A 25146-nucleotide genomic window follows, 5' to 3' on the forward strand; every position below is an offset into this window, starting at 1 on the left:
ACACACACACACACACACACACACACACACACACACACACACACACATATATATATATATATATATATATATATATATATATATATATACCTGGAGTTATAATTGGAGTTTTTCATTCAACACAATTCTCTGGAGATTCATTCAGGTTGTTATATATATCAAGATTTGCTGCCCAGTGAGAAGTCTCTGGTAGAAGCTATCATAAATTGTTTTAATTAAATATCTACTGATGGACACCCATTTGTTTTCTTCAGTTTGTGCATGCATGAATAAAGGGCTATGAACAACTATAGAGCAAATCTCTGGATATTTGAAATGACTGATGGACAGAATTCATCCTTGCTACTGCTATGACCACAAGTGGTCTCCATTGACATTGGAGTATCTAATTATTGTCGAGAAAGAGTGTAAATTTTGATTCTTTTTTACATTGTGTTTGGTGGGAGAAAGGGGGCATTGCTGAGTAGTTTTATAGGGAGGAAATCAAGCTTTAATCATTAATAAACTCAATGGTCTCTGTGCAAAATTTTTTTCAAAGAACTAATAAGCAAACAAATAGGCCTCAGAGAAAGAGGATGCAGGCAATCCTAATGAGATCTGAGGGGCTGGGGTCAGATGATAGGAGAGGAGGGCTCCCCATTTCTGAGGAATAGGGAAGGGTCTAGTGGGGAAAAGGAATGGAGGGTAGAACTGGGTGAAGATGAGGGAGGTGGTTACAATCGGATGTAAAGTGAATAAATAATCAAAATAAACAAACACTGATTATAATTTGTCCTTCATAAATTTACCCAAATATTTAAAAGAAACCCCACTTATCTAACAATATAAAGCAGCTATTTTTATTTATTTACTCATTGTTTGGTTGCTTGGCATTGAATCAAAAGTATTTTACATCCTAAGCAAACTACCTCTGGGACCAAGCAAAATTACAAAATAAAATTTTCATACCATTTGCTGATGCCATAATAATCTTTAATAATATTCTGAAGAACAGCACGATAGAAGAGTGATTCGGTAGGCAGCTGAAAAAAAAATAAACAGATGTATGTGTAAAAATAATAAAGGAAATCCAGAAACAGAATTATTATTAGAGACTTGGGGTCCAGTAAATGTATACGCCTGATTTTGTTAAATAGAGAGGAAGACTTTACAGTGTCCTACTGAAATTCCAAATATGCTGGTAAATCTACTCTTGTTTCAAATACTGTTAGTTACAAACTGCTTTCAAAGTTATCCAGTTTTTACTGGCATAACTACAAAGTAAATGACAATGTTTATATTAAACTCCTGAAGTAGTTAAAATTTCTTATGCTTTTGAAAAATTGCATAAAATTATATTAATATATTATAAAAGATACTTTGTAAGCACCTGTAAACTTTAGAAAAATAAAAAGTAGAATGAGAAAGTAACGATAGACTATATGAGACACATTTGCATTTTAAACATGATACTATACATAAATAAAATGGACAGAGAAAAACAAACAGGACAAAATAGATTATCATTTCCAAGTTACCCCAAGCAAACAATAGCTTTCCAGTTGTTTCCTAAAAGAAAGAAAGTATAAGTCACTTTATAGTGCTCATTCTTGGAATAACTATGTTGGTCTGTCCTAGTGAGTACAGATATGGATGGGGCTCGGGGGAAGACAGTCAATATTTTTCAAGCAGTCTGTGCCTGGCTGTTCTAGGAATAAACTGGATGTGGCTTAGAATTGACTTTTATTCCTTCACAAGTAATATATCCAGCGAACACTTTTAGTGCATTGTAAATTCTGGAAAAAAATAGAGAAAGAGATTGTGTACCCTCTGACTAAATATACTATGCATCCAATGCACAGGACTAGGGCAAAGGGTACAAGCTACAAGTGAGGGTTCTGCAACTAATTAAGGAAACTACACTATACCATTAAACTCCTCCTGTGCATCATGTTCTGATGTAAGGCTAAAATAGTAGCCAATTCCTAAGATTGAATGGAAGCATAAGCAAAACCTTAAAAAAATATAAAAACAATCATACCAGTGGAGACTAATATGATAGAGGCCCCTCACTATTTCACAGCCCTAGGGAAACCACTAAGAAGCTTGTACTGTAGAAGTTAAAAATCTAGCTGGAGATTGAATTCCTAGAGTTTGTTATCTTATAGTTGCCTCCTGTATATTGGTACATAATGATGATACATAACTATTGATTATTATTAATATTTAATATTGATTTATCTTTTAGTTAAACAGCAGTTATTCCTAAACCAGCTGTATACCCAAATCACCACAAAGAAACTAGGATTTATTTAATTAACCTATAGCACAATGCTGGGCAATAATTACTTCATCCTAAACTTCCAAGCCTGTGTAGCTTCCTTCCTTTTAGATCTCCCATATAATACCTACTTTTAGTCATATCTTAGGTCCATTTCATTTCTCCTGATGTTTCACAGTCATCTCCTCTAGTATCTCTCCTCCCACTCACCTCTTCTTCCTTCCTTCCAGACCAGGATGTCCTACTCTATTCCCTCCACTGCTCAGCATTAGCTAGCTGTTTTTATTAGCAATACAGAGAACAAATAGTGGCATGTTTACACAAATTTGAGACAGGTGATGGTTAGAATAAGCATCACAATGCAATATCTGGATTGAAACCTGATAAAGGGTTAGAGAAATCAGCATTTGAGTGAACAAGGGTAAATTGTATACACTCCACAAGAAAATTACACCAACACGTAACTCACAGTCCTACGTATTTATCAGCAAAACTGACAAGAAGTTTGAACACTACATTGGAATACTCTATATATTAGACTTGATATTTATTTTCAAGATAATTATCTTCCATAATGGTGATGATGGTTGACATTTACTGAGTACTTACTATACATTTTAAAAACTTTTCCTGTTTCTATTAACTTCATTCACCATGAGACAGCTTAGACAGGCAAAATGAATAATCCTAAAAAAAACTGCAACTGCCACCATCACCTAATTGACCAAGAGTAAATTGTAATGTTATTGCTATTATTATTTTAAAAATAGAATTAACATTAATGTTCCTTGAAAAGAAAACAATACTTTTTAAAAATTTATGTTCAATATAATAATTTTATAAACATTTTAAAATACGATCTTTAAAATTCCTGTTTCATGAATACACAGTAGAAGATAATACATTGTATGGATATCTGGGGGCATAACAAACTTTTGTTTATACCTGCCAATCTGGCTAGCTATTTCAACTAATGACTAATTAAGTTGAAAAAAGTTATCAAATAGCCAAATGAAACATTTCAAATTACACTTAAATAATACATTTAATGTTACTTATTTTCTTTCCTTGAACAAACTCCATAAAAGCCTAATGTCACCTGCAATGTTCGTTAGAAATATTTACAGATTGTTAATACAATATGAAGAAATGAGAGGTTTAGTATAAGAGCATAGTGTGGAAACTTTCCTCAAACCTTAATGTATCATGCTGAAAGTTCACTTTACACACAGAGGATGTATACACTTGAATGTGCAGTGGTGACAAGATGAAGTGATATCTATTAAAATCGACCAGGTTTCAAGTTCAACAGCAGGTCAAATTTGAAGAGGACTTGAGAGAAAAGCTATCTTGTTCATTAGCTACATTAAACACTCTCACTTACCCCTTGGCCAACTGCAACCCGTTCCAATGCCTTAAAGAAGAAAGAAACAAGACAGAGATTGTTGACATATTTAGTCTTATGGGATTTATAAATATACTCTCAAGGATTTGCAATAGTGACAATCAAAAAGATTAATTAAGTGATAGCATGTATGTTTATATAGTTAAAAGTATTAATATTACTAAAAATGTTACCTCATATGCTTGTATAAATTAGGACTAATTTATAATGAAAAGTGTTATATATACAAACACATTCATATTCTAATTATACACTGTGAATTGTAAAAGGAATCAGCAGGAAAAAAGGCAGATTCTGACTTATGTTTAGTGTGGCTAAATAATAAAATCCAAAGCTGCTCTTATATATGATACTGGCACAGACGTAGTTATAAACTTCTTTTTGATATCTTATAGTTTATGGAACATGTAAGTTCATCTTTTTAGTTTTCCTCCAGTACTGAGAATTAAACCAGGTTCCTGCTCTTAAATGCAGGTGTTCTACCAGTAAGCTACCCAACCCCATCTGTTAATTTCATCTTTTGGCAAGTAAACATGAACAGATTGTAGGTGGAAGAGTATTTCAGGGGAAAATCTGTATGTCGTATGAATTTAGAGCACAGTGTCAAATGACCTAGCATTAGAAGAAAAAGAACTTGTTAAAGTGTAAACTGGTCCCACATGTTTTGATGCTTTTTTTGGTGCTGCTGCTATTTGAGGGGTAGAGGGGCTGTAGAACACTTTAGAGACAGTTTAGGTGGTAGAAATCAGTTATTAGTGGTGGACCTTTGAAAGTTATACCCACTCTCTGGTTGGGTCATGATGGCTCTGCTTAAAGATGTGCAGTGCTGTGAACACTGTCCTCAGTGCCATGAACTGGGCTGCCACACTCTGCCTTCCCTGCCACAATGAAATGAAACCCCTGAAACTGTGAGCCAAAGCAAGCTTTCTTACATTGTTATTGTCACAGTGACACAAAATAGAGCACCGTAACACACTTTTACAATTTTATGTTATTAATTTTACATTTATACTTAAGAACTCAGACATTTTATAAAATATTTATTAACACTTTTACTAATCATATTGAACATATAATGTTTACCAAAATATTTATATGTAAAATAGCCCTTACAACTTTTCATTTCTTAGACATACATTTCTACATTTATTGGATGTTAAGAATTTAACTAAAATTGTTTTTAAATTTTAATTAGAAACATTCCAAATATAAGGTAGATAGAGTAAAATTGATTTGCACAAGCTTGCTACTCAGATTTTAAATATCTGTGTTTTGCTTCAGGTTTCCACGTTTCCATAAATAGTCTTTTAGATATAGCTGATACAAACACATTTTGAATTGAAACGTACTGTACAGACTATCTTGTTTAAGTGCAATTCTTACACATGTAATAGATCATTGGCATGATCATGATCAGTAGCTTACCTGAAACTGTGTGGCTGGTTAGCAACTGATCATAAGCTACACCTTGCTCTTTGACCCTTCATTTATATCTCTTTTCCTCATGCTACACAGATAACGGTGAGTGTGTGGGGGGGAATGCTAACTATATGAAAATGTGCTTCCATGTATATTACAGAATAAATGTATTACAAATTAACTCCCCTAAAAAGTCTATTTCAATTTCTTGCCTTTAAGGTATAAGCCTGGCAAGTAGTGTTCCATGCTCATTACAATCTAAGAATGACTGTTTTCTAACAATATTCTGAGTGTGTTTCATTTACACATAAAATGAAGGAAAAAGAGAAATTTCCAGGGAAGTAATGTCCTATATAAGACAGTGATTATTTGAGAATAAATAGATTTCTAAGCTATTCATTGTATACAAAACCTCTGCTGTTACTTATATGCACATAACAGTAGAACAGTAATGTAGAAACAATGGGCTTTGAAAAAATTCATTCATCTAATGGTTGGACATTAAGCAAATTCTTCAGTCAACTATATTTTATTCTTAAAAAAGTTTCTCTATGTGTAAGTAAACCTACATGTTGTGATGTCCAAGTATAACAATGAAATGATTAAGAGAAGTAAACATTCACATTTCCATTATCATTTTTAATTTGCAAACATGTAAGAGTACTATGTTCAGAATACTTAACAATGTAATACTATAATATTACAGTCATGCTTCTATAATTTAGTTTTCTAGAGTCATTTTTCTAAACTAACTGCAATATTTAAGCTCTGTGATAATAAATATTCACCTGTAGTAATTAGCTTGCCCTTTTGTAAACTCACATGGTAACATGGACAAAGAATGTCAAGGGCTAAAGTGAGTGATCTATATTTAGGGACACTAGTCAAACCACACAAATAAAGTTTTTACTAGTTATTTCTAACACATTTTAATATCTTCCTATTCCATAAAAAATTAGAAGATAAATTGATGTTTACAAGTATACAGACACTACCAAGCTAAATATAAAGTACTGAACTAATTCTGTGTTTAATTCTGGTAGTTGATGCCTTTCATTTCATAAACAAAACAGCCACATGTAAACTTTTCTATGATGCTGTACATAAAATGGATGGTTGAATACCTTTATCATTATGTTTTTCACAAATCGTAATGTTCAAAAACATTAATGGTTGTTAAACAATCTTTGCCCAAAATAATTAATTGCATAATATCTGGATAAAGTGCTCCTGTTTTCTAGGAAACACAACCCATACCAAACATGCTGACATTCTTGCATTACGGCCACAGCACCATCTCTCCTCTTTCAGATAGCGGCACATTGGAAATCCCGAGTTTTCTTGAGCACATTCTACAGACGGGAAAAATAAAAATTATTTAAATAAAATTCTTCCTCTTCCAGTTACAATAAATAATGTATTGAGAGAACATATAAGTCATTGAGGCAGTCAGACAGTGATGAAAATGAAGTGGTGACAAGATGTTTAACAGTGCATTCCAGGTTTGTCAACGGACAGCTTGTTAATGTTATCAAATATATTTGCTCAACAACAGCTACCTCGTGTTTAAGCTGCAGATCTGATATGAACCAATTTGCCAAAAACTATTTATGTAAGACTTAGTGAAAGCAACTTAAAACTCAACAGTTATCCTGTTTAGTGTAACCATAGGAGACAATTAATGACATAGTAGACATTTATTGCTGTCCCAATTTTCTAAGAGGAAAAAAAAGTACAACAGCTGGCAATTTATTAAAGAAAGTATGAATTCATTCCTAACAACACTGAAGCACCATCTTTCCTGTCACTGTGATCCCTTTTTGGAATGGAACAGCTGTATGGGCTCTTAGATTTTCATTGTTTTAAGATGTTGTAATGTTTTTAGACTGCACTGCCATTTGGCTTAACTGTACCTATGGTTCAAATAATGACAACAAAAATCAACATTTCTACTGCCAACTAATTCAGACTACACAACTTGCTAAAGCGCAAACACCTTACATGGAAATATTAAATCCATTATGCTTTGGGAAGAAAAAGAAGACATTTATGTTTTAAATTGAGTTTCAGATATTAATGTTATTAAAACTGTGACAAATAATTAGAATTTGAAATAAACATACATTGTTGTTATATCAAGAAAAGCCTACAAACTTAAAAAAATACTTTAAAGAAAATGCAAATGAGGTATATTCTATAAGAAATGTCTGTACTATAAAGGAGTGGGTGACTTTTGAAAAGAGATAAAGCTTAAATTTTACGCAGATGATTAATCATTGAAGTATTAAATTAAAATTCAAAATATACCCTATCAAAAGCCAGACTCAAAGCCTGACTCAACTTCTACCTTCAGAATTGAAGCACACATATAATTGTAGTACCAATATGATATTCAATACTGTGAAATACTACTGTAAGTGCCTTACATATACTAACTTGCTTTAGCCTGTGTAGGAGTTCTGTGAACTAGGGATACCATTATTCCTGTGCTTCAGATAGGGAAATTGGGCATAGCCAAATTAAGAAATCGTATTGATTTGCACATTCTTCATGGTGTAACTCCACAGTTCATGTGTTTAGTTATCAAGCTATATCAACACACATTCACAATCCATCTCACTTGCAATTGCATAAGTCAGGTAGCCCTAATATTCTACCCAGGCGGCAGTGTTCACTAACTACTTCTATTTTCAAGATTACCTGAAAGAAAGGTTTGAGTCTTGCTGAAGGTCTTATGACTTAACTGAGACATAGTTCTTGGTTAATGAAAGAATAACCCATAGCCAGATATTACTGCAAAGAGTGAAGCACTGGAAAGCAGGTGTGTACTTTTATTTACTGTGGTCAGAACAAAGCACCCACTAATATAAGCTAATTCCATCCTCCCTGTTCTTTGTACAGAGAGGGTTTATTACTATGGAGAGTCAACTGAAATTTCCAGTCTCCCTCAGAGTTACTACTATATGAAGTGCCTTTGGCCAGATGAATGGGTGCAGAAGCAATGGACGCACACTCTTATTCTAAATGTGGTAGACACACTCTACCTCTCTCCATTATTTGTTTAGCTGAATGTGAATACTGTGGTAGCCTAACTAAAATGATGGAAACAAGAGGGACAGAGCATGAAACAATGGGGACAGAAGAGTCCCATTGAAGCTGTTTGCACTGGACAACTCTCATACCAACTCTAGTTGTCACCTTTGGCCTGAAACAGAAATATCCCCGTGTCTTGTTTTTTTTTTGTTATTTTATTAATTTTTATTTTTTATATTAATTAGTTTATTTACTTTGTATCCCAGCTGTGGCCCCCTCCCTTATTCCCTCCCAATCTCACCCTTCCTCCCTGATCTCCCATGCCCCACTCCATGTCCACTGAGAGGGGAGGTCCTCCTCCCCTTCCATCTGACCCTAGTTTATCAGGTCCCATCAGGACTGGCTGCATTATCTTCCTCTGTGGCATGGCAAGGCTGCTCCCCTCTCAGGAGGAGATGATCAGAGATCCAGCCACTGAGTTCATGTCAGAGGCAGCCCCTGTTCCCCTTACTAGGGTAGCCACTTGGAGACTGAGCTGCCATAGGCTACAACTGAGCAAGGGTTCTAGGATATATCCATGAATGGTCCTTGGTTGCAGTATCAGTCTCAGAAAAGACTCCTTTGCCCAGATTTTTTACTTACTTACTTACTTACTTACTTACTTACTTACTTATTTATTTATTTATTTATTTATTTATTTATTTATTTATTTATTTATTTATTTATTTATTTTGGTTCTGTTGGTCTCCTTGTGTAGCTCCTGTCCCCTCCAGGTCTTGCTATCTCTCCCTTCTTTCGTAAGATTCCCTATACTCAAAGTTTGGTTATGAGTCTCAGCATCTGCTTTGATACACTGCTGAGTAGAGTCTTTCAGAGGCCCTCTGTGGTAGGTTCCTGTCCTGTTCCCTGTTTTCTCCCTCTTCCAATGTCCATCCAGTTTGTCTTTCTGAGGGAGGATTGATCATTTTACCCAGGGTCCTCTTTCTTGCTTAGCTTCTTTACATGTACAGATTTTAGTATGTTTATCCTATATTATAAGTCTAATATCCACTTATAAGTGAGTCTTGTGTCTTGTTTAAGCCAGTCATTCTGATTCTGAACCTATTATGCTTCCTCAAGTTTTTCTTAGCAGTTTTAGAACAAGGTTTTTGTTTTGTTTTGTTTTTTAATCAACCTGATCTTATCATAAGCAAACACTCATGGGATGAAAGAAGAAATACATTAAGAACACCCATAAAGCATTAAAAGGATAGTCATCAGATAGTTATGCCCTAATTATTATGGAATATTTTTTAAGAATGTGATATTTGAACAGAGACTTAAATCAAACGAGAAAGTAGGCCAGTTGGCCCTCTGTTTCCAACATCCAATGTCTGCAGGGACATCAACTAAAGGGCAACATATTTTTAAAAATTCAGTCTATACTAAATGAACATAGGCAGATACCCTTTTTTGTATCATCATTCACTAAAAAAAAAATGGCACAACAGCTCTTTATGTAACATCTACATTTATGAGGTATCTAATTTATGAATGATGTTTTAAAAGTATAGGGAATTGTCTATGTGAACTGTGTGAAGATAATATATGACTTTACATGAAGAACTCGGACATCTGTATCTTTAGGTAGCTCTGATGGAGCCTGTAACTGATGCACTGATGAAATTGAGGGGCAACAGTGTCAGAGACGATTCAGTGAAATACCACAAAGAAAAACTCCTATGCTTCCAAAGAGATTATTCTCCACAAACAGCCTTCTTATCAGCCCCCAAATCATAACTGAATAGCAAATTTCTAGTACCTTCTAATATCACAACCTTACAAGCTTATAAGCAAACAAGCTTGTCCAATTGAAAAACAGTAAATGAAAAGTAAATTTATTTACTCAAGAACACAACACAACCTCTTCTTAAATGAAAGAAAGAAGGAACTCCAAAACAAAAACAAAAACCTCCAACCCCCAAGGGAAGCAGGTAGGTAGGGTTACTGCAGATCTTTACCTCTCTCTTTTGCTCCAAATCCATTCCCCCACTCTCATTCTCAGCCCTGTAGCAGACCACCTGCTGCACCAACTCCCTCATCTCTAGGTGAATCAGACAAATTTCCTTCAAGCTTCCTTTCCTTCAGGCATCACTTTTTTCAGCCTCTACGTCAACAGGCAATTCCTGGCAATGACATCACTATATTTTTTTTTATATAGTGAGTGCATGAGATGTGTTTAGGTCTCTATTACTGATTACTATGCCAAGCCTGCCAATGAAAGAAGTAGACCAGTGAAGTAGCTAGGTGAGCTTCAGAGCTGCACTCTCCCTCTCCTCTGCCATATCCAATCTTCCTGTCTCATTTCCAGCTTTGTAGACTGTTGTGGCCTCTCCACACTCTGTTCCAATTCCAAGAGGAAGCCACTCTGCATTCTACAAAAGGAGAAATATAAGCACCAACCCAGCCATAAACCCTCTTATCTATAATGATGTTTTTCTTAGAAGATATACTAGGGCAATGGTGGCACAACGCCTGTAGGAGTAACCAACTAATATCTGATTTGACTTAATGTTCGCTCCAGGAGATGGAACCCATGCAACACAATGCTTTGGTGGCCAAGAACCTGCGACTGGATAGCCCAGAAACCTAACAGTAAAAGCAAATACTACTGCTGTTAAAGGAGCAATAAAACTCCTAATGACATTCTGCTTTACTCAAAAATCAGGGTCTTGCTCAGCCATCATCAGAGATGCTTTTTCTAGAAGCAGATGGCAACACATGTGGAGATCCACAGGAGGACATTATGCAGAGAGTAAGACCTTGGAAGATTCAGTCCTGAATAAGGTATTTCCATCCAAGCCCCCCCCCCCCCGCCACCACCCAGGGAGTCAGGGAATTCCAAGTAGAGGAAGCAGAGGCAAAAAGAGTTTAAGGGCCCGAAGAGATGGAGAACACCAAGAAAACAAGGCCATGTAAATCAACAGATCCATGCATATACGAACTCATGTAAACTGAGGCGTATGCACAAGGCTTACACAGTACTGCACCAGAAGAAGTTCTAGAGTTGAAAAAAGAAGTGGACACCAACTCAGAAGTAATCTCCAATTGACAACTACATGCAAATGAAAATTTAGTTTTCTTTAAGGTAGTCTTACTGAGGAAGCAAATTACTGTTTAGGACAGGCTGCATACACAGGAAGTAGTAGATGGCCAACAGAAAACAAACTCAAAGGTGTCTTTGGAAGTACTTTGTCTTACAATGTTATGTTAGGGCTTTTTTTTTTCCTTTTTCTTATTTTTATTTTATCACATGCACACACATACACACACACCTCTTTACCATAAAGTCCTCAGTGTGAATATTAAGGCTTATAATTTACAGTGTTTTTATGGGATTCCTAAGGATACATATTAGTGGATCCCTACATGATATATTTCAATGTGATAGTTTGTGTTTTATCTTATGATATTTATTTTCTAACTATTCTTTAAAAGCCTATTTGCTTTCTAATTAGAGACAGAAAAAGAATGGGGAAGAACTGGGAGGAGTATAGGGAGGGAAAAGTGTAATCAGAATAGTCACATAAATTGGCATTTCCAAAAAAAGAAAAAATAAAACAAACAAAAAAAAGCACATATATGTTAAAAAAAATACTCCAACCCCCAAGCAATGTTTTTTTAATTTTATTTTTTTCTTATCAGTTAAATTTTATTAACTCTGTATCCCAGCTGTATTCCGCTCCCTCATTCCTTCCCAATCCCACCCTCCCTCCCTCACCTCCACCCTGCCCCTTTCCAAGTCCACTGATGGGGGGAGCCTCCTCCCCATTCATCTGATCCTGTTTTATCAGGTATCTTCAAGACTGGCTGCAAAGTCCTCTTCTGTGGCCTAACAGGACTGCTCCTCCCTTGGGGGGGGGGGGTGAGGAGGGCAAAGAGCCAGTCATTGAGTTCCTGTTAGAAATAGTCCTTGTTCCCCTTACTATGGGAAACCAATTGGTTACTGAGCTACCACAGGCTACATCCGAGCAGAGGTTCTAGATTATATCCATACATTGTTCTTGGTTGAATGTCAGTCTCAGAAAAGACTCTGTGCCTAGATATATTTGGTCCTTGTGGAGCTCCTATCCTTTCCCCATCATACTAACTCCCCTTCTTTCATATGATTCCCTGTGCTCTGCCGAAGGTTTGGTTATGAGTCTTTGTACCTGCTTTGAAAACACTGCTAGTTAAAGTCTTTCAGATGCCTTCAGTAGACTCCTGTCATACATTCAATGCACATCCCATCTGTCTTTCGAAATGAGAATTGATCATCTTACCCCATGTCCGCTCTCTTGATTATCTTTTTTAGGTGTATAGATTTCATTATGTTTATCATATCTTATAGGTCTATATAAGTGAGTATATACCGTGTTTATCTTTCTCCTTCTGGGATATTTCACTCAGAATGACCTTTTCTAGAACCCATAATTTGCCTGCAAATTTCATGATTTCCTCCTTTTTGATTGCTGAGTAGTATTCCATTGAACCACAATTTCTGTATCCATTCCTCCGTGGATGGACATCTGGGTTGTTTCCAGGTTCTGGCTATTACAAATAAAGCTGCTATAAACATGGTTGAGCAAATATCCCTTTTGTGTACTTGAGCAAAGTTTGGGTATATACCTAGCAGTGGTATAGCTGGGTCTTCAGGAAGCACTATTCCTAATTGTCTGAAAAAGCACCAGATAGATTTCCAAAGTGGTTGTACTAGTTTACATTCCCACCAGCAGTGGAGAAGGGTTCCCCTTTCTCCACAACCTCTCCAGCATGTGTTGTCATTTGAGTTTTTCATCTTGGCCATTCTGATGGGTGTAAGGTGAAATCTCAGGGTCGTTTTGATTTGCATTTCCCTGATGGCTAATGAGGTTGAGCATTTCTTTTAAGTGTTTCTCTGCCATTCGATATTCTTCTACAGAGAATTCTCTGTTTAGCTCTGCTCTCCATTTTTTTTTTAATTGGATTACTTGGCTTGCTGCTTTTCAGCTTCTTTAGTTCTTTGTATATACTCGATATCAGTCCTCTGTCACATAAAGGGTTAGTGAAGATTCTTTCCCAATCTGTAGGCAGTCGCTTTGTTTTGATGACAGTGTCCTTTGCTTTACAGAAGCTTTTCAGTTTCATGAGGTCTCATTTATTGATTGTTGCTCTTAGAGCCTGTCCAAGCAATGGTTTTATAATGAAAGGTATAACTGAATTGCAATGCATCACACACTACAAAAAAAAAAAAAAAAAAAAAAAAAAGGTACGTTCAAGTGCATGGAAATAGGTAAAAAGACCTTCCTAGAGCAATAATGGAAATTTGGACTGAAAAAAAAAATGACTTAATACTAGATTGAAAGTAATACAGAATTTAAAACATATATTACATTGGAAGAGGTAGAGTATTAACAGGAAAAAATTAATAGTAAGAAATTCATGGCCAAGTTACTCCCAAATCTCTTCACTACAGGAACTGTGAGAAATAATAAATTACTGTGGCTGTAAATATGAAGACTCGGTGTTGACTTCCTACAGTTATAGGGCACAGATATACTCTTAGATTTATAAAAAGATAATTATAAAAAGATAATTATTGTATTACATCTTGGAGGGATTAGAGATACAAGGCACATACCTAAACATAGTAAAGGCAATATAGAGCAAGCCTATAGCCAACATTAAACTCAATGGAGAGAAACTTAAATCATTCCCACTGAAATCAGGGACAAGGCAAGGCTGCCCACTGTCTCTATATCTCTTCAACATTGTACTTGAAGTCCTAGCTAGAGCAATAAGACAACTAAAGGAGTTCAAGGGGATACAAATCAGAAAGGACGAAGTCATAGTATCAGTGCTCACACATGATATAATAGTATACATGAGTGACCCCAAAAATTCAATCAGAGAACTTCTTCTGTTGATAAACACCTTCAGCAAAATGGCTGGATACAAAATTAACTCAAACAAATCAGAAGCCCTCCTATATACCAAAGACAAAAGGGCTGAGAAAGAAATTAGGGAAACAACACCCTTCACGATAGCCACTAAAAACATAAACTACATTGGGTGACTCTAACCAAGCAAGTGAAAAAACTGTTTGATAAAAACTTCAAGTCTCTCAAGAAAGAAATTTACGAAGATATCAGAAGATGGAAAGATCTCCCATGCTCATGGATCGGTAGGATTAACATGGTGAAAATGACCATTCTGCTAAAAACAATCTACAGATTCAATGCAATTCCCATTAAAATACCATCACAATTCTTTACAAACCTTGAAAGAGACAACTTCCTGAACAGAACACCAATAGCACAGGATCTAAGAGCAACAATCAATAAACGGGACCTCATGAAACTAAAAAGCTTCTGTATGGCAAAGACACTGTTGTCAGAACAAAATGACAGCCTACAGACTGGGAAAGGATCTTCACCAATCCTGTATTTGACAAAGGGCTAATATCCAGAATTTATAAAAAATTAAAGAAATTAAAATGCAACAAATCAAGCAATCCAATTTAAAAAAATGGGGTATGGATCTAAACAGAGAATTCTCTGTGGAGGAATATAGAACGGCAGAGAAACACTTAAAGAAATGCTCAACATCCTTAGCCATCAGAGAGATGCAAATCAAAACGACCCTGAGATTTCACCTTACACCCATCTGAATGCCTAAGATCAAAAACTCAAGTGACAACACATGCTGGAGAGGTTGTGGAGAAGGGGGAACCCTCCTCCCTTGCTGGTGGGAATGTAAACTTGTACAACCACTTTGGAAATCAATCTGGTGCTTTCTCTGACAATTAGGAATAGTGTTTCTTCAAGATTCAGCTATAGCACTCCTAGGCATATATCCAAAATATGCTCAAGTACACAATAAGGACATTTTCTCAACCATGTTTGTAGCAGCTTTATTCATAATAGCCAGAACCTGGAAACAACCCAAATGTCCCTCAGTTGAGGAATGGATACAGAAATTGTGGTACATTTACACAACGGAATACTACTTAGCAATTAAAAACAAGGAAATCAGGAAATTTGCTGGGAAATGGTGGGAAATGGAAAAAATCATCCTGCGTGAGGTATCCCAGAAGCAGAAAGATACATATGGTATATACTCACTTATAAGTGGACACTAGACTTGTAAGATAGAATGAACATACTAAAATCTGTACACCTAAAGAAGATAAACAAGAAGGAGGTTCTCGGATAAGTTGATCAATCCTCACTTGGAAGAGAAATGGGATGGCCATTGCAAAGTAGGAAAAAACAAAGAACAGGATGGAGCCTACCATACAGGACCTCTGAAAGACTCTACCTAGCAGTGTATCAAAACAGATGCTGAGACTCATAACCAAACCTTTGGCAGAGTGCAGGGAATTATATAAAAGAGGGGGGAATTAGTATGACCTGGAGAGGACAGGAGCTCCACAAGGACCAAATATATCTAGGCACAGGGGTCTTTTATGATACTGTATCTCTAATCAAAGACCATATATGGATATAACCTAGAACCCCTGCTTGGATGTAGCCCATGGTAGCTCAGTATCCAGTGGGTACCCTAGTAAGGGGAACAGAGACTATTTCTGACATGAACTCAATGGCTGGCTCTTTGACCTCCCTCCCCACCAAGGGAGATCAGCCTTGCTAGGGTCAGATGGAAGGAGAGAAGGACCTCCCCTATCAGTGGACTTAGAGAGGGGCAGGGGAGAGATGAGGGAGAGTGGGATTGGGAAGGAATGAGGGAGGGGGCCACAGCTGGGATACAAGGTAAATAACCTGTAATTAATATAAAAAAGATAAAAAGAAAAAAAAATGACCATTAGAGCAGATGTTATATATATTGATAGTTCTGGTACTGTCTGAATTTGAGAGACCATAAGACTGTAGTATTAGGAGTTTGTAATTGAAGAATAGTAGAATACAGGCTTACATTCAAGAATATGTAAATAGTTAGAGTCCTGAAAATAAATATAAACAGTGAACTGGGGCTTTGGGAGTTTGTTCTTTTCTTTTGGAGGGGGTGTTTTTTCTTTGTTTGTTTGGTTTTTTTGTTGTTTTGTTCTGTTTTTGAGACAATCAATGAAACCAAGAGCTGGTTCTTTGAGAAAATCAACAACATAGACAAACCATTAGCCAAACTAACTAAAAGGCAGAGAGATACCATTCATATCAACAAAATCAGAAATGAAAAGGGGGACATAACTGCAGACACTGAGGAAATCCAAACAATCAGTAGGACTTACTCCAAAAGTCTATATGCCACAAAATTTGAAAATCTAAATGAAATGGACAATTTTCTTGATCGATTCCACTTACCAAAGCTGAATCAAGACCAGGTAAACCAATTAAAAAGTCCTATATCATCTAAAGAAATAGAAGCAGTCATCAAAAGTCTCCCATCCAAAAAAAAGCCCAGGACAAGGTGGTTTCAGCACAGAATTCTACCAGACCTTCAAAGATGAGCTAACTCCAATTCTCTTCAAATGATTCCACAAAATAGAATCAGAAAGGAACACTACCAAACTCATTCTATGAAGCCACAGTCACCTTGGTACCTAAACCTCACAAAGACCCAACAAAGAAAGAGAATTTCAGGCCAATCTCCTTTATGAACATTGATGCAAAAATACTCAACAAAATACTTGCAAACCGAATCCAAGAACACATCAAAGATATTATCCACTATGACCAAGTAGGCTTCATCCCAGATATGCAGGGGTGGTTCAATATACGGAAATCCATCAATGTGATCCACCATATTAACAAACTGAAAGAATAAAAATCCACGTGATAATATCCTTAGATCCTGAAAAAGCATTTGAGAAAATGCAAAATCCATTCATGTTTAAAGTATTGAAGAGATCACGGATACAAAGCACATATCTAAACATAGTAAAGGCAATATACAGCAAGCCTATAGCCAACATCAAACTCAATGGAGAGAAACTTAAATCAATCCCACTGAAATCAGGGTCAAGGCCAGGCTGCCCACTCTCTCCATATCTCTTCAACATAGTTCTGGAAGTCCTTGCTAGAGCAATAACACAATTGAAGGAGATCAAGGGGATACAATTCAGAAAGGAGGAAGTCAAAGTATCACTATTTGCAGATGATATGATAGTATACCTGAGTGACCCCAAAAATTCTACCAGGGAACTCCTACAACTGATAAACACCTTCAGCAAAGTGGCTTGATACAAAATTAACTAAAAAAAAAAAAAAAATCAGTAGCCCTCTTGTATACAAAAGACAAAAGGGCTGAGAAAGTAATTAGGGAAACAACACCTTTCACAATAGCCACAAATGACATAAAGTACCTTGGTGTGACCCTAACCAAGCAAGTCAAAGACTTGTATGAAAAAAATTTCAAGCCTCTGAAGTAAGAATTAGAAGAAGATATCAGAAGATGGAAAGATTTCCCATGATCATGGCTTAGCAGGATTAATATAGTGAAAACGGCCATCTTATCAAAAGCAATCTACAGATTCAATGCAATTCCCATCAAAATACCAACACAATTTTTTACAGACCTTGAAAGAAAAATTTTCAACTTCATATGGAATAACAAGAAACCCAGAATTGCTAAAACATCCTCTACAATACAAGATCTTTTGGAGGTTATCTCCATCCCTGATCTCAAGCTGTACTATAGAGCAACAGTAATAAAAACTGCATGGTACTGGCATAGAAAAATAATGGTGGATCAATGGAACCAAACAGAAGACCCAGAAATAAACCCACACACTTATGGACACCTGATTTTTGACAAAGATGCCAAAACCATACAATGGAGAAAGGATAGCATCTTCAACAAATGGTGCTGGTCTAACTGGATGTCTACATGTAGAGACAAGGTCTTTCTATGTGGCTCTGGCTGTTTTTGCACTGAACTTAAAAAGATTCACTTGCCTCAGCCTACTAAATGCTGGGATTAAAGGTGTGAGCCACTCCACCCCACTAAGGAGTTGTTAAGGTCTGGAATGGGATATAGGGTATGATGGAATTATTTTTGAAATATATCTTAACAGTAGTAAAGCAGTTTTGTGGTATGGTGAAGGAGTTTTTCTTGAGAAAACAATTCTCGGATTTCCCAGGTAACGTCTGTTAAGAAAAGGCTTGGGAGGCATACCCATAATCACTGTGATTCCGAGATTACTTAGCATGATAAACAGTTAGAGAGCAGTCATACAGCCATCATACCAATCCGGAAAAGCAGAGGCTGTCATACTTCACACATGTTCCCCAACTTGTAATCACGATGGCAATAGTAAAAGAAGGGTATCTATATTCTTTCTTAGAACACATAAAGTTAGTACTATAACAATGATGGCCAACCAGACGTAACTCAACCTGCATGTAATACAATCTTATCTTAAAGCATGTGGACTACATTCATTTCTGTTGCTGTGATAAATCACAGCACTCAAAAGCAACTTATAGGAGGAGAGGGTTTACATGGCCTACACTTCCAAATTATAGACCATCCCTGATGGAAGCCAATGAAGCACCCAAGCTGCAAGTCACACCATTCTCAGCCAGAGAGAATCAAATGTGCCTATGCTGCCTCTGAACTTAGTACTCAACTTCCCTTCTACTCTCAACTTAGTACTTAGTACTCAACTTCCCTTCTACTCTCTATTCCACAGCCCAAACCAGTACCACACACAATGGATTGGTTCTTCTAGTAATCAAGACAACCCCTCCCCACAAGACATGCCCAGAGGACAATTTGATATAGGCAACCCCTAAATTGAAACATTTTTCTCATATGATGTATGAACAGTTAAAATTAACCAACACATCCACACACCCCAAAGTGTTAAGAAGAGTCTTAATGCATGGCCTGGTTCCATGAATCCCTAAGTAAGTTTGAAAAGCAGTCCTACTAGCTTGTAAAAAATGAGTTTGGTGTCTTCAAAAGACACTTAAAATGCAAATTCTAAAAATGATTCAAGTTGGAAATGGGTTATTTGACAAAGTCCCTAGAACTCAAGAGAGCATGATGGTTACATGTTCAATGTTATGGCTCACTCTGTAAATGTGTTAAGTACCTGTTGTCCTTGTTGTAGTGAAATAAATAAATAAGTTAAAATGAGTGTTGGGCTATCTAATGTTTATTATTAGCCCTAAGATTATCACGGCAGTATTATGTAACCCCGCTATAACAAATAACAAGACAGCACCTGTTAGATTTAAGATTTATAACTGCTGTGTTTACCTTAGGCCAGGCAGATATTCCGACCTACACTGTCTGAATCACTTCACCATCCATCTCCCAGCCCCCATCCAATGCCATCCTCCTTAACCATCCTATCTTCCACCCATAATCTTATAAATACTTGCTTTTATTCTTCATCTGGGCCTTTTCATGCCATTATTGAAGTCCTTCATCTCAGCCCCACGTGTTTTCTTCTGCAGGTTAACCCATCATAGTCTTCCTTCGTCCTCTCCCTCTCTGTCCTTCCCATGATTACTCGTGGGATCCTCCAAAGCCAGAGAACCTTAGCCACAGGTACCCCATTCTGCCCTGCCCAGGTACAGGCTGTTTAATTAGCCAATCAGGTGCAATGACTCAAGCAGGTTTACACAGAGGGCCAGTAATTAGCAGCAGACCAACCTCCAACAGGTCCTTAAAACAGATTCCAAAAATATGCTTTTGCTTCAAGGAATATTTTAATGGAGATAACTGCAACTGGAAAATGGTCACTTCACCATCAGGATAATTAGTAAAAGTATAAATTACTGTTTCTAATTTCTCTTTGGAAAATGCCTAGTTTATACTAACTTGACTGTGCTACAAGATGTGTATATGTGTGCTTAAATATTATTTCTGGGTATGTTTATAATGGAGCTTTGGAGAGAGACTGAAATTTAAACTGGAAGAAGGGAGAATGAAAGACCCTCCCTTGTGTTAGGAGGAACCATACAACACAACCAACAGAACCATTGATTCTGGGGGCCAGAACTGAGCAAGAAGTGGGGAAGCGTTGGACTGCCCTTTTCTTCTTGACTGCTTTGGCAGAAATGCCTGTGTTCTTCTATCTTTGGACTTGAATTTCGGTCATAAGCACTCCAAGTTTTCATCAGATCTTCAGACTGAGAGCAGGATGTATACAACTGGCTTTTCAGTGTCCTTGTCCTTTCTAATGTGGGACTTCTCAGGCTCCATAGTTATAGGAAACAATTCTTTAAATCTCACTATATATGTGTGCATAACATAGAAGTGTATGGGGCTTCTGTGTGTGTATAAATTTTATACATGAGAGCCTGACTGCTACTCCATTGTAACCAGCATTATAAAAGCATTTTCCTGCTTGCTATCCCTACATCTAGTTCCATTGCATCAGTAGTTCTCAACCTTCCTAATGCTGTGATTCTTTAATATAGTTTCTCATGTTGTGATTACCTCAACCATAAAATTATTTCGTTGCTACTTCATAACTATAATTTTACTACTATTAGGAATTGTAATGTAAATATCTGGTATGAAGGATATCTGATGTGATCCCCCCCCCCAAGGGGTTATGACCCATTGGCTGAGAACCACTGCATTTTATCATCAATACTTTATGATTTCACTTGTTCTTCAGTTTTGAGTACAAGGTGGATATATAATTTCAGTGCATAAATATGTAAATTATAAAGATATATAAGAAAATAAAACAGTGAAAAAGTATGTATATATATATTTAGAGTTCTATCTAGATTAAAAATGTTTGTGACAGATTCTAGTCCAGATACTACTGTTACTATTGTTCTATATCCATTCATGACTACAGACTGGCATAGCTCACAGTGTTGTAGTAAACACTGTAACAATGTCTCCCCAGTGTGATTTATCACTGTGTATGACAAGAGTTCCCTTTGCTATAAAAATCTGTTTTTAATTAAAACCAAAACTATATTGAGGCACATGTGGAACTTCTGAAATAATTGTTCATACAAATGCCATCAATCAGACTGTACTTTGATTTCTGTTGTTTCAGACAAAATGGACAAAATTTAGACAACTAATGTATGATTATCTCAGAAAAAAAACAAATACAAGGTATTATTAGCAATGTATTTTTTTTCGTATTTTATTTTTTTCTTATCAGTTACATTTTATTAACTATGTACCCCAGCCATGTCCCGATCCCTCATTCCCTCCCAGTCCCTCCCTCCCTCCCTCCTCTCCACCGTGCCCCTTGCCAAGTCCACTGATAGGGGGGACCTCCTCCCCATTCATCTGATCCTGTTTTATCAGGTATCTTCAGGACTGACTGCAAAGCTCTCCTCTGTGGCCTAACAGGACTGCTCCTCCCTTGGGGGGTGGGGAGGCCAAAGAGCCAGCCATTGAGTTCCTGTTAGAAATAGTCCTTGTTCCCCTCACTATGGGAAAACAATTGGTCACCGAGCTACCACAGACCACATCTGAGCAGAGGTTCCAGGTTACATTCATACATGGTCCTTGGTTGCATGTCAGTCTCAGAAAAGACCCTGTGCCCAGATATCTTTGGTCCTTGTGGAGCTCCTATCCTTTCCTCATCAGTCTAACTCCCCTTCTTTCTTATGATTCCCTGCACCCTGCCAAAGGTTTGTTCTTTGCTTTGAAAACACCGCTAGTTAGAGTCTTTCCAATGCGCTCAGTAGACTCCTGTCAATGTTCAATGCGTATCACATCTGTCTTTCAAAACAAGGATTGATAATCTTACCCCATGTCCGCTCTCTTGATTTACTTTTTTAGGTGTATAGATTTCATTATGTTTATTATATCTTATAGGTCTATATAAGTGAGTATATACCGTGTTTGTCTTTCTCCTTCTCGGATATTTCACTCAAGATGATCTTTTCTAGATCCCACCATTTGCCTGCAAATTTCATGATTTCCTCCTTTTTGATTGCTGAGTAGTATTCCATTGTGTAAAAATACCACCATTTCTGTACCCATTCCTCCGTTGATGGACATCTGGGTTGTTTCCAGGTTCTGGCTATTACAAATAAAGCTGCTATAAACATGGTTGAGCAAATATCCCTTTTGTGTACTTGAGCAAACTTTGGGTATATACCTAGCAGTGGTATAGCTGGGTCTTGAGGAAGCACTATTCCTAATTGTCTTAGAAAGCGCCAGATAGATTTCCAGAGTGGTTGTACCAGTTTACATTCCCACCAGCAGTGGAGGAGGGTTCCCCTTTCTCCACAACCTCTCCAGCATGTGTTGTCCCTTGAGTTTTTCATTTAGCCCATTTAAGGTGATATCTCAGGGTCGTTTTGATTTACATTTCCCTGATGGCTAATGAGGATGAGCATTTCTTTAAGTGTTTCTCTGCCATTCGATATTCTTCTGTCGAGAATTCTGTTTAGATCTGTTCCCCATTTTTTAATTGGATTACTTGGTTTGCTGCTTTTCAGCTTCTTTAGTTCTTTGTATATACTCGATATTAGTCCTCTGTCAGATAAAGGGTTAGTGAAGATTCTTTCCCACTCTGTAGGCAGGCGTTTTGTTTTGATGACAGTGTCCTTTGCTTTACAGAAGCTGTTCAGTTTCATGAGGTCCCATTTATTGATTGTTGCTCTTAGAGCCTGTGCTGTTGGTGTTCTGTTCAGGAAGTTGTCTCCTGTGCCAATGAGTTCTAGGCTGTTCCCCACTTTTTCTTCTACCAGATTTAGAGTATCTGGTTTTATGTTGAGGTCCTTGATACACTTGGACTTTAGTTTTGTGCAGGGTGATAAATATAGATCTATTTTCATTTTTCTGCATATAAACATCCAGTTGGACCAGCACCATTTGTTGAAGATGCTGTCTTTTTTCCATTGAATGGTTTTGGCTTCTTTGTCAAAAATCGAGTATTCATAGGTGTGTGTGTTTATTTCTGAGTCTTCTATGCGGTTCCATTGATCCTCCTTTCTGTTTCTATGCCAGTACCATGCAGTTTTTATTACTGTTGCTCTGTAGTACAGCTTGAGATCGGGGATGGAGATACCTCCAGATGATCTGTTGTTGTACAGGATTGTTTTGGAGATTCTGGGTTTTTTGTTTCTCCATATGAAGCTGAGAATCTTTTTTTCAAGGTCTGTAAAGAATTGAGTTGGTATTTTGATGGGAATTGCATTGAATCTATAGATTGCTTTTGGCAGGATGGCCATTTTCACAATGTTAATCCTACCAATCCATGAGCACAGGAGATCTTTCCATCTTTTGAGATCTTCTTCGATTTCTTTCTTCAGAGACTTGAAGTTTTTCTCAAACAGGTCTTTCACTTGCTTGGTTAGAGTCACCCCAATGTACTTTATGTTATTAGTGGCTATTGCGAAGGGTGTTGTTTCCCTAATTTCTTTCTCAGCCTTTTGTATTTGGTGTACAGGAGGGCTTCTGATTTTTTTGAGTTGAATTTGTATCCTGCCACTTTGCTGAAGGTGTTTATCAGCTGAAGGAGTTCTCTGGTTGAATTTTTAGGGTCGCTCACGTATACTATCATATCATCTGCAAATAGTGACACTTTGACCTCTTCCTTTCCTAAATGTATCCCCTTGATCTCCTTTAGTTGTCTTATTGCTCTGGCTAGGACTTCAAGTACTATGTTGAAGAGATATGGAGACAGTGGGCAGCCTTTTCTTGTCCCTGATTTCAGTGGGATTGATTTAAGTTTCTCTCCATTGAGTTTGACGTTGGCTATAGGCTTGCTGTATATTGCCTTTACTATCTTTAGGTATGTGCCTTGTATCCCTGATCTCTCCAAGACTTTAAACATGAATGGGTGTTGGACTTTGTCAAATGCTTTTTCAGCATCTAAGGAGATGATCATGTGGTTTTTCTCCTTCATTTTATTTATGTGGTGGATTACATTGATGGATTTCCATATGTTGAACCACCCTTGCATGCCTGGGATGAAGCCTACTTGGTCGTGGTGGATGATATCTTTGATGTGTTCTTGGATTCGGTTTGCAAGTATTTTATTGAGTATTTTTGCGTCAATGTTCTTAAGAGAGATAGGTCTGAAGTTCTCTTTTTTGTTGGGTCTTTGTGTGGTTTAGGTATCAGGGTGACTGTTGCTTATAGAATGAGTTTGGTAATGTACCTTCTGTTTCTATTTTGTGGAATAGTTTGAGGAGAATTGGTGTGAGCACTTCTTTGAAGGTCTGGTAGAATTCCACGCTGAAACCATCTGGCCCAGGGCTTTTTTTTGGAGGGGAGACTGTGAATGACTGCTTCAATTTCCTTGGGGGATATAGGGCTGTTCAGTCTTTCTACCTGATCTTGACTTAATGTTGGAAGATGGAATCTATCAAGAAAAATTGTCCATTTCATTTAGATTTTCAAATTTTGTGGCATATAGGCTTTTGTAGTATGACCTAATGATTGTTTGAATTTCCTCTGTGTCTGTAGTTATGTCACCCTTTTCATCTCTGATTTTGTTGATTTGGGTAGATTCTCTTTGCTTTTTAGTTAGTTTGGCTAAGGGTTTGTCTATCTTGTTGATTTTCTCAAAGAACCAGCTTTTTGTTTCATTGATTCTTTGAATAGTTTTATTTGTTTCTAATTGATTGATTTCAGCCCTGAGTTTGATTATTTCCAGCCTTCTGCTCCTCTTGGGTGTATCTGCTTCTTTTTTTCTAGGGTTTTCAGTTGGGCCATTAAGTTGTTTGTATGTAATGTTACGAATTTCTTCTTGCAGGCACTTAGTGCAGGCACTTAGCCTGAGCACTGCTTTCAGTGTGTCCCATAAATTTGGGTATGTTGTACCTTCATTTTCATTGAATTCTAGGAAGTCTTTAATTTCTTTCTTTATTTCTTCCTTGACCCAGCTGTCGTTGAGTAACAGGTTGTTCAGTTTCCATGTATATGTAGGCAGTTTGTTATTTCTGGTGTTGTTGAGGTCCAGCTTAAGTCCATGGTGGTCAGATAGAATACAAGGGATTATTTCAATCTTTTTGTATCTGTTGAGGCTTTGTTTATGACCAATTATATGGTCTATTTTGGAGAAGGTTCCATGTGGTGCTGAAAAGAAGGTATACTCTTTTGAGTTTGGATGAAAAGATCGGTAGAT

At 36.9% G+C, this 25146-nt stretch overlaps 1 protein-coding gene across 1 annotated transcript in view; it reads right to left on the bottom strand.

Annotated features, from left to right (window-relative positions):
* The window catches only part of Mettl25 (methyltransferase like 25), a 101405-nt gene that overhangs the window by 39822 nt on the left and 36437 nt on the right, over positions 1 to 25146 (bottom strand). The window contains exons 6-8 of the mRNA XM_055627885.1: positions 6342 to 6436; positions 3645 to 3674; positions 949 to 1022 (exon numbers count right to left, since the gene is read on the bottom strand). Coding sequence (XP_055483860.1) covers positions 949 to 1022; positions 3645 to 3674; positions 6342 to 6436 — 199 coding nt within the window. The remainder of the gene's footprint in view (positions 1 to 948; positions 1023 to 3644; positions 3675 to 6341; positions 6437 to 25146) is intronic.

Source organism: Psammomys obesus, unplaced genomic scaffold (assembly GCF_907164565.1).
Source record: "Psammomys obesus unplaced genomic scaffold, mPsaObe1.curated_primary_1811, whole genome shotgun sequence".
Classification (NCBI taxonomy): Eukaryota; Metazoa; Chordata; class Mammalia; order Rodentia; family Muridae; genus Psammomys; species Psammomys obesus.